Source organism: Budorcas taxicolor, chromosome 5, assembly GCF_023091745.1.
Source record: "Budorcas taxicolor isolate Tak-1 chromosome 5, Takin1.1, whole genome shotgun sequence".
Classification (NCBI taxonomy): domain Eukaryota; kingdom Metazoa; phylum Chordata; class Mammalia; order Artiodactyla; family Bovidae; genus Budorcas; species Budorcas taxicolor.
The window spans coordinates 104,609,567-104,629,440 of record NC_068914.1 but is presented as its reverse complement, the minus strand read 5'-3'; the positions used below and the strand labels follow the sequence as shown (position 1 = coordinate 104,629,440).

General features: G+C 40.2%; 1 protein-coding gene and 1 non-coding gene across 2 annotated transcripts in view; one reads left to right on the top strand and one right to left on the bottom strand.

Annotated features, from left to right (window-relative positions):
- Nucleotides 1-19,874, bottom strand: part of CFAP54 (cilia and flagella associated protein 54) — a 324,333-nt gene that overhangs the window by 294,940 nt on the left and 9,519 nt on the right. The window contains exons 2-6 of the mRNA XM_052640302.1: nt 17,657-17,762; nt 13,340-13,483; nt 9,701-9,872; nt 5,188-5,246; nt 49-192 (exon numbers count right to left, since the gene is read on the bottom strand). Of these exons, the coding sequence (XP_052496262.1) occupies nt 49-192; nt 5,188-5,246; nt 9,701-9,872; nt 13,340-13,483; nt 17,657-17,762 (625 nt within the window). The remainder of the gene's footprint in view (nt 1-48; nt 193-5,187; nt 5,247-9,700; nt 9,873-13,339; nt 13,484-17,656; nt 17,763-19,874) is intronic.
- Nucleotides 2,680-2,751, top strand: TRNAG-ACC (transfer RNA glycine (anticodon ACC)). The gene has a single exon. It is a non-coding gene; the product is annotated as a tRNA-Gly (tRNA).

Here is a 19,874-nt window from a genome sequence, read left to right as displayed (position 1 = left end):
AGGTTCTTTACCACTAGTGCCACCTGGGAAGCCCAAAAAGTAGCCTACCTCTCCATGGACACCAGCTTGGCAGTCATAGTAGCACTGGCAGACAGCTGTGTAAAGAGTAGCTCTCCACGTCAAGTACCTGATGGACAGGAGAGGCACTGAGGACTCCATACATATACTGGCCCACAGGAGGTATTCCAAGGCCTGAATCAGAAAGAGCACGGTTGAATGTCTTTTCATTTTAAGCGAATAATGCCAATTTTTATTCAATATAATCAAATGAAGAATCGTGAGCACAAGTCACTGACGTTAAAAATACACAAATAATGAGTCAACTAAAAAATAAGCATTTAAAAGTTAGAGAAGAATTTCAAGAACTCAAAATCTCAAGTTAGCCATTTTACGATGTCTTCTTGCCTAGCTCCTAGAGTCTTTTGAGCTCAGCTTATTCCTATTAACATTTACCAAGCGTCAACAGTAGTCTAGGAGCTAATTATGAAAGGTATGAAAGTGAAAGTGACTCAGTCGTGTCCGACTCTTTGTGACCCCGTGGACTATACAGTCTATGAAATTCTCCAGGCCTAAATACTGGAGTGGGTAGCCCTTCCCTTCTCCAGGGGATCTTCCCAACCCAGCGATTAAACCCAGGTCTCCCACATTGCAGGCAGATTCTTTACCAGCTGAGCTACACAAGGCAAGCCCAAAAGTACTGCAGTGGATAGCCTATCCCTTCTCCAGGGGATCTTCCTGACCCAGGAATCAAACCAGGGTCTCCTGTATTGCAGGCAGATTCTTTACCAGCTGAGCCACAAGGGAAGCCCAAGGAGCTAATTGCAACAATGCAATTGTTATTAACAACAAATTTCTGTTGATTGATTGACAACAGACCTTCACTGAAAAGTTTCAGTTCCTGATGCTACATATTTCTAGTAATCATAGCATCAAGGGGCTGAGAATCTAATTTCATTCCCTCAGCATCACCAGCACCACTACCTGATGTCCCTCACCTCCTCTGCCCACAAACAACAAGGAATGTACCACGTGGCATAAGAAGACACTTCTAAACATGATCTTCTTTAACCTGAAATGCAACCACCTTGATACACCTCTAGTGCATTCGTCCTAGTTATGCCTTCTAGAACAGCCCAAGACCACTCAAGACTCAACTTGACAATTACACAGCCTTCCAAGAATCTGAAAGCACCTATGCAGCCTGCCCACTCCCCCAGCACTCTCCAGGACAAAGATCCCCAAGCACTTCTATCCTCCCAGGACAGAGCTTCCCTCTCTTCGGTTCAGTTCAGTTCAGTCGCTCAGTCGTGTCTGACTCCATGGTATTATTTAAGGTGGTCAATGTCCCTGTACAGTATATGACTAGACCACAAACTCTCACTCTCTGGTTCTGGTCCCTATATCTCTATTAAGTCAACCTAGGGTTGCTTTATTGCTGCTTTAATTGTTTCTGTCATTGTTTGCTAATTTTGCCACACTGTGAACTAAAATGGAATTAACAGTTATCAAAATTCCTGAGTTTCACGTTATCTGCTATAAAGAAATCCTATTGTGGATTTTTGCATTCATATAGTTGTGGTTTGCGGGGTGTGGGATCAAATCATGTACAAATTTTTCCCCCTTTATATCCACGTGGCTTTCAAAGCTCTCAGGATTCCTAGTACTCAAAATTTCATACTTCAAAATAAAACTAGCTACAATTACCAGTTGTTCACATAATATTTGAGTGTGGTCTCAGATTTAGTATAAAAGATCCCACATCACAGATTTTAGTGCCAGACGGAACCTTAAAAGTAACCTAATCTGACTCCAAGAGGCTAAACTGCTTGGAAGTGACAGAGCTGGGGCTGGAATTCGGGTCTCTGGACTCCTAAGGGCAGCAGGATTGTTCCCACTACATGGGGCAACTACAATGAAGAGAAGAAAAGCCATCATTCCACTGAGGGTTCTGAGAAACCATCGTTCAGGTTTCAAAGCTGAAATGCCATTTCAAAAAAAAAAACTACTTAATTTGATTGCAGCATTTTTTTCTCTCCCATAAAAGAAAGAATTATCTCTATTAACAAAAATTTGATGATTGCAGCAGGACTAGTCTCTTCATTAAAAGAAAACAGAACAAAACTTTGAAAAAAATAAATTTTAGGAGCCTAGCAAGAGCATGATGGTTAAGGAGTCCAGTAGGAAGAACCACACAAGGATTAACCAGCTGAGCCACAAGATGGCAGTGCAGCGTCGCTTATTTCGGTTTACAGCCTTGGAGAGGAGCAGAGAGGAACTTTAAAGTCTGGACCTGAACTTTATGTGATGGTCTGTGGAAGAATCTGACAACCATTGTTCAAGCCACAAATGTGATCAAACAATTTCAGTTTCATAGGAAAATGAAACAGAAATCAACATTTTTTTAGAATGAATAGATTCTACTCAATTCTTTAATGTTTGCTGAATACTATATTACAGTTGCAAATGCCTTAGAAGAAACTACACCCTTTACCATAAAGGAAAGCAAATGTCCACGTGTCTTCAGAGAAACAGGCTTCAGAAAACTGCCCTCCCTGCATTCGCTAAGTGTATGCTGGTGGCCTTGCCTCAGCTCAAAAGTGCTTCCCATCTCGGAAGAGCCCTGAGTAGTCTTGGTCTTCAGGACACCTTCAGAGTCATGTCAGAAAATATTCAGGGACTTCCCTGGTGGTCCAGTGGCAAGGATTCTGCACTACCAATGCAGGGGCCCAGGTTGGATTCCTGATCAGGGAACTAGATCCCGCATGCTTCAACTAAAATAAAGAATCGGTATACCGCAACCAAGACCCAGTGCAGCCAAATAAATAAAAGACAAAATATTTCAACATTGTATCAGGAGCTTCCATACAACTCCTCCATTTGCAGAGATGAACCAAAACAGGGTGGGTCATGGAACTTGTCAACAGACTCGCCTTGTTCTGATGGGGTTGAGGGCCAGTACACAGTGGCATCGGCTCTGGCCTCAGCTACATCTCTAACTATCCTAACTAGATACGCAACCTTGAGCAAATTAACCCTTCCAAGCCTCAGCTTCCTCATCTGTAAGATGAAAGTGATAATGCTACCTTCTCCAAGTGCTGGTGTGAGAATTCAATGAGTAATATATGAAAATGGCTTAGAAGCATACCTGAGAGATGGTAAACATTCATTCAACAAAGGACGGTGATGACAGTCTTAAGGTCTTACCCTCGTAAGACTACCAAGGCATTATTGTGTATGCAGAGCCCTTCACACAGCACTTAGCACATAGTAGGGATTCAATAAATAATCAATAATAACAAGTGGTAATCATAATTACCAAATCCTGTAGGAACAGTTTAGATTGCTCTGGGTTGACACCACTAAAAACCTGAGGACCCCCATGTCTGTTTCTCCTTCTGTTCTGAACTGTAATGGATTTGAACTCTAAAGTAGCTACAAAATCAGGAGCATTCAGATGGTGCCGGACTGCCAAGGGCTTGTCCCCATTAAACGGACCCATCGAGTCCATGTAGAGTCTCAGCTCAGGAGCTGACTCATCAGCTGAGGGTTTGTGAGTTTCAGGGTAAAAAATTAATTTCCTTGAATGTTATTACACTGAACATACATTGAAAGAACTCTAGCCTGATCTGCAAGTGCCAACTGTGCAGCCACCCACCATCCCAAAATTCTTGCATTCCTCACTCCCTCAACTCCCACTCCACAAGACTGGGTCTATGAAATGATCCTCCTTCCGGCCTTCCTTATTCTGTCAATGATAAACTCACGTTATATGAGGGGGAGAGAAGAAATCTTACACAGATTATAAATAAGAAATTATTTTAAGATGGCTATCACGTTAAATCAAAATTCCCTCAGCATTAGCAAGTACAAACACCAACAGTTAAATGTTGGCACAGACATCTCTGCCCTTCAAAGCCTTGTCAGACAAATGTTATAAGCAGACCAAACCATTGTGATTCTGTGGAGCAGTTATTTGTTGCCACAGCAAGCACAACGGGAGATTTCCTAAATTCCTTTCAGGAAATCATCTGGAACTGAATAGAGAATCGTTGAAATAGTCTGTAGGCCAAATTTAAATTATGCATGGTACAGCCTCTCCTTGTTTTAATTCACACTCAAAAAGCTGGCATAGAGTTTGTTAAGTCACTGTCAGTAATAGAGCTTTTAAATACAAGGAACAAAACAGAGAGAGAACACACAATTAATGCTATCTGTTAAGCATGCAAATATCTTGGCATCTATTTTTTTAAGTGTTGTCAGTTTTTAAGATACTTGGCTATGTTTTGAGGAAATAAGGAAAATAATATCTGTCCCGAGTGTCCAAATATTCAGAGCAAGTTTTTACATACAATAGAGAAGACTCACAGAGAAGGCAATGGCAGCAGCAGCAGAGAAGACTCAAATAGCAATGTTGCAAATGCCAGAAACAACTCAAGCACGGTCTCAAGGAGAGAATATTGTCCTTTCTTGGCCTACCTTCCAATGACTAGTTAGTGAACACAGGGAATAAATATGTCTCCTGCAGACAAAGGTGCTACCAACATGGTAAGGAAGACAACAGAAGCCATTCCCTCCAGCTAAAACTAAGCAGTGTGTACTGGTCAGTGCGAATCTTACTAAAAACAACGTCAGCTCATGACTGACATAGCTGAAGTGTTTGTTCACCCATCAAGTATCTGGGCCATAAGTACAGGCCAAGTTCTTCAAGCAAATGTGGTCCGAGCTCCACAGCAAGTCACACACAGGCTAACCATAGTTTACCATCCAAACTACAATACTTTTAAAAGTAAAAGTGAGCACTATTAATAATTACTCCAGGACAGCAGGCATAAACCAGGACTGTCCTGGACAAGCTAGAATGGATGGCTACCCTACCTAGAGATATAGTTATTAGATGGATATTCAGTACCATATTGACAAGTTACAACTAACCTGAAAGACTGAGGGACCCTGGAGAAATATCTATCCATTTGGGAAATTCTTTTCATGAATACTTTACTGTCTACATTTTTATTTACAATCATGTTAAAGGAAAACTAAAAACAGTATACCTAGTAATACAAATACAGCCACTAACTTTTGTGACACTAAGTCATTAAATTTTTTTTGTTTAGCATTCAATGCTAACAAAAGCCTTAAGAAAACCAGGAAATACAGGGGAAGATATTCTGACAGTAAATTTCATACCTTGGAAGAATGACCTCTGATCATCAATTTTCTGCAAATAGTGTAAATGTAAATGGTACCTAGATGGAGAAAAAGATTAATATGTTTTATAGTCACATGATAGAACTTTACATTCCACTTTCTATAGTTTAAGTTGGTAGTTCCCAAAACAAATGACTCTCTCATGAGAAAATCTGATAATGGCCAAAGTTATAATCATTATAAAACTTTTTGTAACTTGCAGCTAAATTTTTAAAAGAATTAATATGACCATATTTTTAAATGTTAACACAGGAAACTTTTAGTCTTACTTTAACGGCATTTTAAAGTACAGGTCAGTGAGAAGTGAAAGTGAAGTCGCTCAGTTGTGTCCAACTCTTTGCGACCCCATGGCTTCTCAGTCCATGGGATTTTCCAGGCAGGAGTACTGGAGTGGGTTGCCATTTCCTTCTCCAGGGGATCCCTGGATTCAGGGATCGAATCCGGGTCTCCTGCATTGTAGGCAGATGCTTTACCCTCTGAGTCACCAGGGAAACCCAAACCTTACTATAAAACAAAGCCAGCTCATGACTGGGACATAGTTGAGGTATTTGTTTAGCCAGCTAGTATCAGGGCCATAAGTTACAGTCCAAGCTCTTCCAATAAAATGTAGATCAAGCTCCACAGCAAAACATAAGTTTAAGTTTTGAAATATACTGAACAAAAGGATATTTTAATAGCATAATATATGTACTTTGTGGTTTTATTAATTCATATAAAATATTATTGGTTCCCATGGTTTCCTCACAGTTGCATAACTAAAGATTTATCTCCAAATAAGACCAGAATACATATTTAATCATATAAGACAATACTCAACAAAGAAACTCATAATTTAAAACTCATAATGCATAATAGGTTACATTATATTCATTTGCTGTTTCATATAATATCTATCCCATTATTAAGTATATCCCATAAGCACTTTGATGAAAAATGCCATTTCTAACTTCTATGTAAGATCATTCAAGTACAATCATTTTTTAAATCAGGCCAATAATTAAATGAAGATAGACAGCTCATTTCATGGCAGCATTTGGAGGACAAGTGGAGAATGACATCACCGTATATCTTTCTACATAGAAAACATATTATCAGGCTATAAACATAACCCAAAAGACAGTATGCTGCTGCTGCTAAGTCACTTCAGAAAGACAGTATAGCATGCTTTAAAAAGGCATCTAATTATAATGGCAAGAATCTAAATATCTGATCTAAAATTCATAACCGCCACAATTCAACAATTACAAATCCTATGTTCACTTTTAAACTTAAAAAGCTTCTGAGAAAATAGCACCTGCTCCAAAACACACATCCCTTGATTACAATACACCTGCTAGCATAACAAACGTGACATAAATCAGTGACCAAAATATACTGAATAAAATCTTAAATACTTAAACAACCATAAAGTTCACAGAAAATGCAATTAAGTCCTTCGCATTCAGGGCCTCAGCATTCTTAATGTGCCTGCTTTCATGACGTAGAATTGTTTATCTCCAATAAGATCCAGCAGGGAAAAATTCCTCAGCTAGTAAGAGCTCAGGCTCAGCATTCTTAACTTGGCTTTGTTGACCTGATCTGTATAACTGTGTTACTTAGAAAAAAAATCACCTAGTGAGGATATGCATAGGAGACATGTGACTCTTCACCAAACACATGACACAGGTGTGAGCAGGGAACTCAAGACCAACATTCAGCAATGGGAACTGGGGGGGCTTCAGAAAGCCCCAGGAGACCACCCTCAAGAATAACAAGGGCCCTTGGTACTTCAAAGATGTACCTTTAATCTTTGCACCCCAGTGCATCCTGACCATAATGGAATTCTTCCCTGATGGTTCAGGATATTGGCATGGCTTACAGATTCCACTGCAGAAGCCCAGTGGACAGAGTAAATGGTTCAAAATGGAGGACAGACTGAATCTTTATGATCTCAGAATGCCTCTGGAACTTAGTTTGATATTTTACCCAAATCCCTGATACAGAGTGACTTGTGACTTGTGACAAGTGATTCCTTGACATGTGACTCCTTTTCATCAAAGACAGCCACCACCAAAATAATCTATTTGAAGACTTAAATGATTTGGGTTCAGGTTAGTTGGGAAGTCAGATATTATCCAATATTATCCAATATTCATTTACCCAGTTAGATTTTGTGAAAGAACCAAGATTGATTAAATAACTTAAGAAACCAACTCTTATAATTGTATAATAGTCAATTAAAGAGTGTTAATGTTTAGCAGGAAAGTTCAAATATATTTTAAGAAATTGACTGCAGGTCATTTTTTCACAACTCAAATTCCAAAGTTTTAAAACTACAAGGCCTTTGCATTTGCTAATCTCCCAGTCGGAATGCCCTTGCCCTGAATGCTCAGATGTCTCAGCCAGGTGTTTGTTCAAATCTCCAGTGAGGTCTACCCTGACCATTCCATTTAAAATTGCAGCCCAGGCCCCAGACCAGCCATCACTCTCACTAATCCCTTTCTAGACTTTATTTCCCTCCATAGCTCTCATCATCAGGGGCTTTCCAGGTGGCTCAGTGGTAAAAGAATCTGCCTGCCAATGCAAGAGATGAGGGTTTGATCCCTGGGTCGAGAAGATCTCCAGGAGAAGGAAACGGCAACCCACTCCAGTACTCTTGACTGGGAAGTCCAGTGGAAGAGGAGACTGGTGGGCTGTAGTCCATGGGGTCACAAAAAAGTCAGACATGACTAAGCATACACACAAACAGGTCTCATCACCACCTGACACATCACTTAGCTCTGATTTGTTCATCATCTCTCTGAAGTACTATATGGCAGCATGAGAAACAGGGGTTTAGTGTGTTGTCCACTCCTGTATCCCTAACACCTAGAACAAGGCCTGGTACCTAAGTTTGAGATGAATTAATTAAAACAAGGATGACAACTGATGACACTAAGTGCATGTATCTCCCACAGTCCAGCAACCCCACTCCTGGGCGTACATTCCAGAAAACTCTCACACGGGTCCATAAAAGGACCGATGTGAGGATACTCACTACAGAATTATCTGTAAGTTTAGAGAGGCAGGGCAAACCAGGTGCCCATCCTTATTATGGGTCTCTGCCAAATACAATTCAGCAGGCAGTTAACAAACCAGGTTTACATATAGGAACATGGCTAGATTCTAAAATCATAGTGTTGAGCAGGAAAATATTTAGGAAACAGGATAAAATCTAGAACATGATGCCAAAGAAAAAGCACACAGCAGAATAAGGATGTGGAAGACACAAGAATTGTTCTATCTTTTTTAAAAAGAAAATGGGAGGGGGGTGGTTTTGTGGGAATCTTTGAAGCATTTCAGATAGGGAGTCACACTGCATCATCTCCACCTCTTAAGCAGAGCCTGACCCCAGGGCCCAACCCTCAGGTCTATCGCCCTTTCTTGAGCACAGAAGCTCTGCTCTGGCTCAGTCCCTGCAAGATGCATGAGCAATTCACCCGGAGACATGGCCCTGGCAACTCTGATGATGATGGGATGCAAAAGTTTAACAATCACTGGCCTGAAAAATGTCTCCCAGAGACACTCTCATTTCGGCAGCAAATGTAAGGTCTGATTACAGTCAAAATGTCAAATAAATTAGTTGGGGACAGTGAAGAAGGAAAAGACTAGGAAACATACTGTCAGTTGCCATGGATGAGAGAAAATCCAATATGCTTTCTTTCAAGTTGTTTTGCCCTTGTCTTATAAACTCAGAACAGACTGTCATTATTTTTCTTACAAGAATATGTGATCCAGTGAACAATATTGCAAGTTACTCCTTATAACTTCAAATTGTAACTTTAAAGAGATTTAAGCTGAATTTAAATTGTAACTCTTAAAATAAAAAAAAAGTTACATTTTGATAAGATTTAGATAAGATTCATTTTATGAGACATATATAATGCATACATGTCTATCTATACAATGCATATATATGTATATAAATAAACCATACATACATTTACATGCACATTCTCAGAGTTCCTCACTCAAAAACAAGTAGGAAGAGAAGGTTGATATGTAGGAAGCCCTAGTCACTGGCCAAAATATTTGAGGAGAGGACTGATAAGTAGATGATGCTTAGAAATAATCTAACCTGCAAGGGCCCTCTGATCCTTCTCCACTTAGATTTATTTGGCCAAAAAGTTTGTTCAGGCTTTTCTGTAAGATGTTATAGAAGAACATGAATGAACTTTTGGCCAACCCAATATCAACTTACCAACTGTGGCCCCTTATTTTGTTTATATGTGAAACTGATTATCTCCACAGCTCTGATCCTCCCTTGAGCAGAAAACCCACACACTTGCTGTATGAGTCCCTGCTCATAAGGACAAACTAAAATGTGATAAAAATGTAACAAAGCCCACCACTGTCCTCTTATGAAATGAACGTTATCTAAATCATAAGGTAATCAAGTCACCATTGAACTTGGCATTTAAATGACTTCCTGAAAGACACAATGAAAAATAAAATATTGAACATTGATATATACCATTGAAGATAATCCAGCACAGGTGCTCCTGTGGCAAAGCCACCTGCATGATGAGCCTGAAGGAGGACAAGATTTGCAGACAGTGGATCACAGACTCTTTATTCTGCAGGTTCACATCACTGTCACAGACCAGCTGGTAGTTGCAAATATTTTTGCCATTTAAAGCATGAAACTGAAACATATGACAAAAAAGAATATAAATAATGTTTATACAACTCAGGAAAGTACCTCTTAAAATGTAAAAAACTAAAATGGAAACAAATTATGCATAACTAACTCAATAGATCAGTAGAGTACAGGAGACTGAATGTTTGTGTCCTTCCAAAATGTATATGTTGAAACCTCACCGCCTGCCATATGAGAACATGGGGGAAAGCAGGCCCTCACCAGACACAGAGTCTTCCAGCCCCCTGATCTTGGACTCGCCAGTCTCCAGAACCATGAGCAATAAATGCTGTTTAAGCCATCTAATTTCTGGATTTTATCTATAGCAGCCTTAGTGGACTAACACATGGAAAGAAACTTGGTAAAATAAGTTTATTCAAACCATCCATTTAGTTAAGATCATCTTTCCTTAGTCAAAAAAAAAAAGTACAAAGTCCTACTTCCAAGACTATAGGACTGAAACAATTTTTAAAAGTCTCCCTAACGGCATGTTAACATATTAGTTCAGATGTTATGTATATACACAATTCTGTCAGCAAATGTTTGTTGAGCACCTCTCTTTGTCACACTCTGCTAAGCAACAGGGAGTCAAAGATGAGGAAGACAAGGCTCCTGACAGAGGAAAAACCCTTCCAGGCACACACAATGTTAGGGATGCTTAAGGTGACTGCTGTGGTCACTGAGCTGAAAGTCTTGTTTAAAGTTGGGTAAGAAGGTTTAAGACAAATTGAGCTATAGAAGTGGTCCCTGGTTAGAACATGGGCACCATTCCAAGGAATGTGGACTAGTATTTGATTTACACTTTTTGGAAATAAATTCTGACGAAAGTATGAAAGACGCAAAGCAGATGGGAGACAAAGCTACATGCAAGAGGCTAGCAGAGATCAAAGGCTTCTGAGGTTGTCCAGAGACAAAAGGGCCCTGAAATGGGGCTCCGAAAGTGGGGATGAAGAGAAAGGAAAGAGCTAAGTCTTATCTAAGATCCATGACATTTGGATTATCTCACATCCAATTAGAAGTGAGAGGTAAGAGAGAGGAAGAGGTTTGCAATGGTTTCCTGCTTGGGTGATGGACTGGAGCCAATTATTGGAGAAAAGATGTTTGTGCAATTTGGGACATGTTGATTATGAGATCTTTATGATGTTACCCGGACAGATGGGGAGTTCAGGAGAGTGATTTTGGCTAGAGAAACATCAGAACTACTAAAGCTGTGCAAGTGTACACTCTTAATAACACAAATGAGCCTTATTCTACCAGGCAGATTGTCTGCTTGGATACATATATTTCTAGCCACCATGAAACTGATTTCACAGCTAGGGAGGTTGAGTGAAAGAACGATAATACAATAGTGTAAGAGATATGGAGGCCTGGGCCAGGGTAGTAGGGGGGCGGGGGCTCAAAAGTTCCAACTTCTCATTCAGCACTCTTCCCAATGGGGCACTGAGATATGACAATTTATAAGAAATATATATTTGGCCACTCCGATGGCCAAAATATGCTTCTCATATATGTTTGTTCTTCATCCACAGTTTCTAGCTCACAACCCCCCCAAACCCTTGGAACTGTTTTAAGTGTTGAGAGTGACAAAGATCTTTGGCTATGTTAATGAGGTGACTTTTGGAAAGTGGCTAAGGATGGAGGTTAAGTTGCCAAGGAACCCAACCATATGATTAGAGGTTTAGCACTTTCAGTCCCATCCCCTGACCTCCAGAGAAGGGGACAGGGGCTGGAAGTTGAATCTACAACCAATGGCCAATGATTCAATCAATCACAATTATGCAATGAACCCTCTCTTGGACTGCAAGGAGATCAAACCAGTCAATCCTAAAGGAAATCACCCCTGAATATTCATTGGAAGGACTGTTGCTGAAGCTCCAACACTTTGGCCACCTGATGGGAAGAGCTGACTCACTGGAAAAGATCCTGATGATGGGAAACATTAAACGCAAAAGAAGGGGCAGCAGAGGATGAGATGGTAATATAGCATCACTGACTCAATGGACATAAATTTGAGCAAACTCCAGGAGATAGTGGAAGACAGAAGAGCCTGGCATAATACAGTCCGTGAGGTCTCAGAGAATTGGACATGGCTCGGTGACTGAACAACAACAATGAAGCCTGCATAAAAACCCAAAAGGATGGTGTTTGGGAAGTTTCCAAGATGCTGAACACACGGAGGTGCTGGGAGTGGGGTGCCTGCAGGGGCCATGGAAGCCCTACTCCCTCTCCCCATGCCTTGTTCTATGTACCTCTTCCCTCTAGCTGTTCCTGAGTTACATTATGTCCGTTTATAATAAACCTGTAATCTAATAACTAAAATGTTTTCACAAGTTCCATGAGCCACTAAAGCAAATTATTGAACCCAAGGATGGGTCGCAGGAACCTCTGATTTATAGCCAGTCAGTCAAAAATAGAGGTCACAACTGGAGCTTGCAACTGGCATCTGAAGTGAGTATGGGATGGGGTGGAATGGGAAGTGGTCTTCTAAGACTGAACCCTTAACCTGTGGAATCTGATTCTATCTCCTCGTAGAGTCAGAATCGAGTTGAGCTGTAGGACAATCAGCTAGTGTTCCAATTATTTCTTGGTATCAGGATCCCCACCTCTCCCCTCCATATTAAGCACCAACTCACACTGCCCAGTATTCTCATTCATGTACTTGTGTCACAGGCAAACTGAATGTGCCTTCAAACATGCTTCAACATTTCTGCTTATTAAACCACATGTTGTTTTCAAGACCTAGAACAATCATTAAGTTTGGAATAACACAGCCTCGGATTCAGAGGAATTAGGGTTCAAACACCAACTGTGTCTATTGCTTTAAAACAACTAGGATTTTTACTCTCCAATAAACCTCAGTTTCTTATCTGTAAAAGAGGCATAACAGTACCCATCTCTTAGGACTGCAATGAGGCTGCAAGATAACAGTTCATATAAAGCATTTAGAAGACTACCTAGCACATGGTAACTGCTCAACCAGTGATTCATCGGTAGTAATTAACATAATAATGCTGGTATACTAGAAAAAAGCATGTTTTTTTTTCATATCAAAAGATCTATGTTTCCTCTCCAGAGTCACTAGTTATTATACTGTGTGATTAGCTTTCTTTTTCTCTCTTATACAATAGGGATAATAACAGTATCTAACTCATAGAGTTATTGTGAGAAGCCAATGTTTTCCAAAGTACTTTGAAGAGTAAAAGCATTCTACCAATATTAGTTATAATAATAATAATAAAACTGCCTACTGGATGATTAAGTGATTATAGTGACAAAATCTCCAAAGCATCTTTACAAAAGTTAATGAGTACACTTTCTCATCCAGCACAGAAAATATTTATTAAGCAACTTATAGTACACAGGTAAATACCACACAAGGCAAATGAAAGACACTGAGAAGCTGTCAGCTAAAGGACAGACTGTTGCAGAGCTAATCATAAAGGGTAGCTATTTTAGCTACCACTTTCATCTTACTGTATGTGCTGCAGTTTTGTCTCCAAAGCCTTTTGGGAAAAAGACAGTTTTGAATTGATTCACGTCTGCTTTATTCTCATCAAAGTTGATGCTGAACTGCTGAAGATATCTGCCATAGCACTGTAAAAGGGCCAATTTATATTCCTGAAATAAAAAAAAAAGAGGAGCTCGATGAAGGTTTTAAAATACCATTTTTCTTATCATTATTAAAATTAGGTGATATTGGGTTTCCCAGGAGGCGCTAGTGCTAAAGAACCCACCTGCCAATGCAAGAAACAGAAGAGACGTGGGTTTGATCCCTAGGGTCGAAAAGATTCCCCAGAGGAGGGAATGGCAACCCATTCAGGTATTTTTGCCTGGAGAATCCCATGGACAGAGGAGCCTGGCAGGGTCACAAAGACTCAGACATGACTGAAGCAACTTAGCATACCCAACATTCGTATTATTCTCAATGATGGCAATGTTGATAATTACTATGATCACTATTACTTCCACCATGACATCATTACTAATATTATCACAACTATTTCCAAACACACCCGTGACAGACACTGTTCTTGGCAATTCATGTGCATTATTTAATTCTCCTCACAACAAACCAATTGTGAGATGAGACTTCAAAGACGGGGATACTTCCCAGGGCATTGTGTGTGGTAATACCTGGATATACTCAAAATCCAACAGGTTCAACCTCAACAGAGGATAGTAATCCACCAACTCAATCACAGAGGTGGAGGAGGTGTTTAACCAGCCTTGCTTCTCTGATACTTCCTAAGCTCCAAAAAAGAAAGGACAGGTGGGGGAGGGCAGCTAGAAAGAGGAGAAAAAATGGGGGTGGGTAGAGAAAAGAAGGAAGAGGAAAAAAAGGAAGGAAGAAAAGAAAGAAGGGAAAAGAGAAGAGAAGATTGCAGGTGATGAGCTGGCTCTTTCGTGTCCCATTTCTGAAGTTACATCAGGACCAATCAGTCTGAGCTGTTGTTAGTTACCGATTCTCGTCAGTTCTAATGCATGCTTAGGTTCCCATTACAAAGTCAGATGCCTCATTTCTGAAGCCCACAGGGCACAGCTGACCTGGAGAGTTTCAGGGCAGTGGATGCCAGCAGGGCTCCACAGATGAGTCAGCTACAGCCCTTCCTCTGCTTCTTCCCATGTGACTGTGTTTCCAGGAAGAGCAGCTGCCCTGGGTGTGAACTGCCTCTTGGGTTACCTTGCCCCTCCGCAGATTCAGAGTCAAAACGCTCTTTTGTTCCTATTTCTATTGACTTGTTTGTTACTTGCTCACTAATTAATTCTGAATCTTTTCCATTCTAACTTGATTCACATAATGAATTCAAATCTAGGTTCAAAACAAGAGTAGTCCAACAAGATGAGCTTTACTGTAACTAAAATAAAAATAGATTCTAGAAACCAAAGTAACCACTCAAGTTTGTTTCCAGGGTTATAAATACCTTTACCGGCCCACTTTCCCATCAGTGAAAAGTAGTTAAAACATTTTCTTTGTTTCTTTAGTAAATCTTTTAGATATTCTACCTGAAATACTCTGAATGCTTGGCCAATACCGATTATCAACTTGCTTTATCAACTTCTGTTCCTTCTTCCTCCCTCCAGCCATCTGGATACTCCTGAAACTACCTCAGACCGTGTTGTATATCACCAGCTCCTTATTATGAAATTCTCCAGGTAAGAATACTGGAGTGGGGTGCCATTTCTTTCTCCAGGGGATCTTCCTGACCCAAGTATTAAACCCAGGTCTCCTGCATTGCAGGCAGATTCCTTACCATATGAACTACCAGGGAAGCCTCATTATATTGAGAAGAAGTATAAAAATAAAGAGCAGGGCACTCATCTAATTCTCATGAAAACTGTTATTCCATTTCACATGAATATAGCTTACAAGTTGGATCTCACTTGGTTTCTTTTTCTGTAGTTTTCCAAACTCTGCATTTTCAAGTCTCTAAGAACCATAGTCCAATTACATGGAGCTGAGAGGATTCTTTAATTTGGGCAGCTGAAAATAGATCTTAGTGCTCCCTTATGCAAGTTCCTCTGCATCTTTGCCTCTATTCGGTAAATTTCCAAAAAGATTCAAGCCCAGAAAATAGAAATGGAGGAGGAAAATGAAGCTGAGAAACTGTAGACGTAAGACGATTTGAAACTGTGCCCCCAAAGAGTTAAGAGAGGCTCATAACAAATAGAAATTCATGAGCTTGTCTTACAGAACAACAGATAAGGGAAGAGTTTGTTAAAAGCCCTTTGTTTGTAAACTACCTTCACTGATTAAGATAGCTTTAGTTCTTTTTTTCTTTCTTTCTTTCCTTAACTGCATACCTTCCCACCTTCATGGCAGAAAGCAAAGAACTAAAGAGCCTCTCAATGAAAGTGAAAGAGGAGAGTGAAAAAGTTGACTTAAAATTCAAAATTCAAAAAACAAAGATCATGGCCATCTGGTCCCATCACTTCATGGCAAATAGATGGGGAAACAATGAAAACATTGTGATAGACTTTATTTTGAGGGGGTCCAAAATCACTGCAGAGGCTGACTGCAGCCATGAAATGAAAAATCCTTGCTCCTTGGAAGAAAAGCTATGACCCATCTGGACAGCATATTAAGATGCATAGACATTACTTTGCCGACTAAAGTCCATTTAGTCAGAGCTGTGGTTTTTCCAGTAGTCATGTATGAATGTGAGAGTTGGAGTATAAAGAAAGCTGAGCACCAAAAAATTGATGTTTTTGAACTGTGGTGTTGGAGAAGACTCTTGAGAGTCCCTTGGACTGCAAGGAGATCGAACCAGTCCATCCTAAAGGAAATCTGTCCTGAATATTCATTTGAAGGACTGGCACTGAAGCTGAAATCCAATACTTCGGTCACCTGATGGGAAGAACTGACCCATTGGAAAAGACCCTGATGCTGGGAAAGATTGGAGGCAGGAGGAGAATGGAACAGAGGATGAGATGGTTGTATGGCATCACTGACTTGATGGACATGAGTTTGAGCAAGCTCTGGGAGTTGGTGATGGATAGGGAAGTCTGGGGTGCTGCAGTCCATGGGGTCACAGAGTCAGACATGACTGAGCAACTGAACTGAACGGACAGCTTCAGGCCGTCCAGTTGTTTTACAGGAACTAGAGGCAGCTCTTGCCTAGAGCCAGCCAACTGGGGGAAGGTTGGGATGCCCAACCCTAAAATTAGGCCTGCCCAGGCATCTCTTGACCAGCCCTTTGACATCAGAGGCTGAAAAGCTCTGGGCTCCCATAGGCTATGCACCTCCATTTTGAATACACACATAACCCAGGTGTTCCTGTGCAGAACTCCGACTACCTCACCTTTCCCCCTACCTCCAAACACCTTTCCCTGAGCCTAAGACCACACTGTTGATATCTCATAAATATCCCAACTCCCTCGCTTTCCAGGAGGCAGATCTCTGACTTGTTCCTCGCCTGGTTGCCTTGTGAATAAACTGTTTCTCTGCTGCAAACCTCAGCGGCTCAGTACTTGGCTCGCTTCATGTCAGGAAAACAGACCTGGCTTGGTAACAGACAGAATACCTCCCATGTCTGGCCTAAAATCACTTTGTATAAAATAACACTTGGTCCAAGGAGCCTATTAATACATGTGCCAAAGATATCATATTTAACTTGGAATAATTTGGGCCCAAGCCAGAGGTTATGGGGAAAAATTCACATTTTCATTAACTGAAAACCCAGCCTCGGTGTGGTCTTATCAAACCAAGTCCATGAGTCCGCAGCAATCCAAGACCCAGGCATTGATAATGGAACTAGAAATAAGGCAGGAACTCGGTTGGAATACAACACTGAGTAAGAACTGGGGCCTGTATGGAATGACTGCTGCAATTACATACGGCAAAGTGTTGAGAAGGAGCTGAAGGTCACTGAAACAAGGCACCTGGAAACAAGCAACACAGCAGCAAGGCCCTGCAAGAGCTGTGGGTAAGGTCAGCCATGTGAAAAACAACAGGAAGTGGTGTCTGGGCTCCTTTGTGTGAGGTAGGAACATGATGACTCAGCATTTCCTGTTGGGCGCCTACCACACCCTCTGGTAACTATGGGCTGTGCTCCTGCTCAGCCTCAGCCAACTGTCTTTCTGTTCAGGAACCACTCACCTCTGGAGAATCCCAACTACAAAATTTAAAAGTGAACACTTTCTCTGTCACTGTGCCTCATTAAAATTTTTACATATTCCCTTGGGTTTTTCCAACAACAAAAAATCAAATCGTGTAAAAGAGGAATGCTATCCAATAATAATAATTAGCCAAATGAGTTTCATTTGGGCTCTTTTTACTCCACAGGTACTTACTTTCATTTCACAAAGTCTATCTCCAACCTTCAGAAGCTTCTCGTTGTAATAGGCAGCTGGCAGCCGGGGGGCGTATTTGGTCCAGATATTAAACAAAGAGGTGGCACTGTAAAAATTATAAAATAAAACAATATCTTCAAAGTCAGCAGGAAACCTAAATTAATTAGCAAGCAATCCTTAAAAACTTACCTTGTGCTAAGTCTTTTTTTTTTTAACTTTTTATTTTGTATTGGGGTATAGCCAATTAACAATGCTATGACAGTTTCAGGTGAACAGGGAAGGGGCTCAGCCATACAGATACATGGATCTATTCTCCCCCACACTCCCCTCCCACCCAGGCTGCCCCATAACATTAAGCAGAGTTCCCTGTGCTGTACAGTAGGTCCTTGTTGGTTATCCTTCTTAAATATAGCAGTGTGTACGTGTCCATCCCAAACTCCCGAACTATCCTTTCCCCCCATCCTTCCTCCCTTGTACTTTCTAATGTGCCATATTGTCAATGTCTAATTATTGATAAACGTAATTATAAGTATTATTTCCTTTGCACCAAGCACTGACAGCTCTTTATATGTATTTTTAATTTTAAAATTTTAATATTTTTATTGATATAGTTTCAGATTTATGACATAGTGATTCACAATTTTCAAAAGCTATATGCCATTTATAGTTATTATCAACCAGTGACTGTATTTTCTGTGCTATGCAATATATCCTTGTAGCATACATAGTAGTTTGTACCTCTTAATCCCCTACCTCTATCTTGCCCCTCACACCTTCCCTCTCCCCACTGGTGACCACTAGTTTGTTCTCTATGTCTGTGAGTCTGTTTCTTTGTTATTATAGTTACTAGTTTGTTGTATTTTTTAGATTCCACATATAAGTGATATCATAAAGTATTTGTCTTTCTCTGGCTGACTTCTTTCACCTGACATAATGATGCCCTCCAAGTCTATCCATGTTGTTGCAAATGGCAAGATTTCATTCTTTTTTATGGCTCAGTAATATTCCTCTGTGTGTGTGTGTGTGTGTGTGTGTGTGTGTGTGTGTGTGTTCATGTGTGTACCACATCTTCTTTATCCATTCATCTCTTGAAGGACACTTAGGTTGCTTCCATATCTTAGTTATCATAAATATTGCTGCTATGAACACTGGGACTGACTCTTTGTATGCATTTTTTAAAATCAACTTTATTTTTTAAAGTAGTTCTAGATTCACAGAAAAATTGAGCAGAAAGTATAGAGATTCCCCCATATACCCCTATCTCTGGCACATGCACAGCCTCCTCCATTATTAACATCACTCACTAAAGTGGTACATTTGTTACAATTAACACACTGACACATCATTATCACCCAGTGTCCCTAGTTTACATTAGGGTTTATTCTTGGTGCCATCCATCATATGGCTTTGGACAAATGTATAGTGACATGTATCCACCATTGAATCATAGAGAGTAGTTTTGCTGCCCTAAAAGTCTTCTGTGCTCTGCCTATTCATCATTCGCTCCCATAACCCCAGACAACCACTGAACTTTCTACTCTCTCTATAGTTTTGCCTTTTTCAAGATGCCATATAGTTGGAATCATATAGTATCAATATGTAGCACTTTCAAATGGCTTCTTTCACTTAGTAATAAGGATTTAAGATTCACCCATGTTTTCCCATGGCTTGATAGCTCATTTCTTTTTAGCACTGAATAATATTCCATTGTCTATACATGCCATAGTTTATCAGTTTACTTACTGAGAGACATCTTGTTTATGTCCAAGTTTTAGCAATTTGTATAAAACTTATAAACATCCATGTGCAGATTTTTGTATGGAATGTTTTCAGCTCCTTTGGGTAAATACTAAGGAGCACAACTGCTGGATTATATGAAGAATATATTTAGTTTTACAAGAAAACATCAAACTGTCTTCTAAAGTGGCTTTACCAATTTGCATTCCCACCAGCAATGAATGAAAGTTTTCCCATTGATCCACATCCTTGTAAGCATTTGGTATTGTCAGTGTTCTGGATTCTGGCCATGCTAAGAGGTGTGTAGTGGTATCTCACTGTTGTTTTAACTTACATCTTCCTGATAACATACGATTTTGAGCATCTTTTCATATATTTATTTGTCATTTATTTATCTTCCTTGGGTAGATGTCTGCTAAGATTTGTGGCCCATTTTTAAAATCAGGTTGTTTGTTTTCCTATTGCTGAGTTTTTAAGAGTT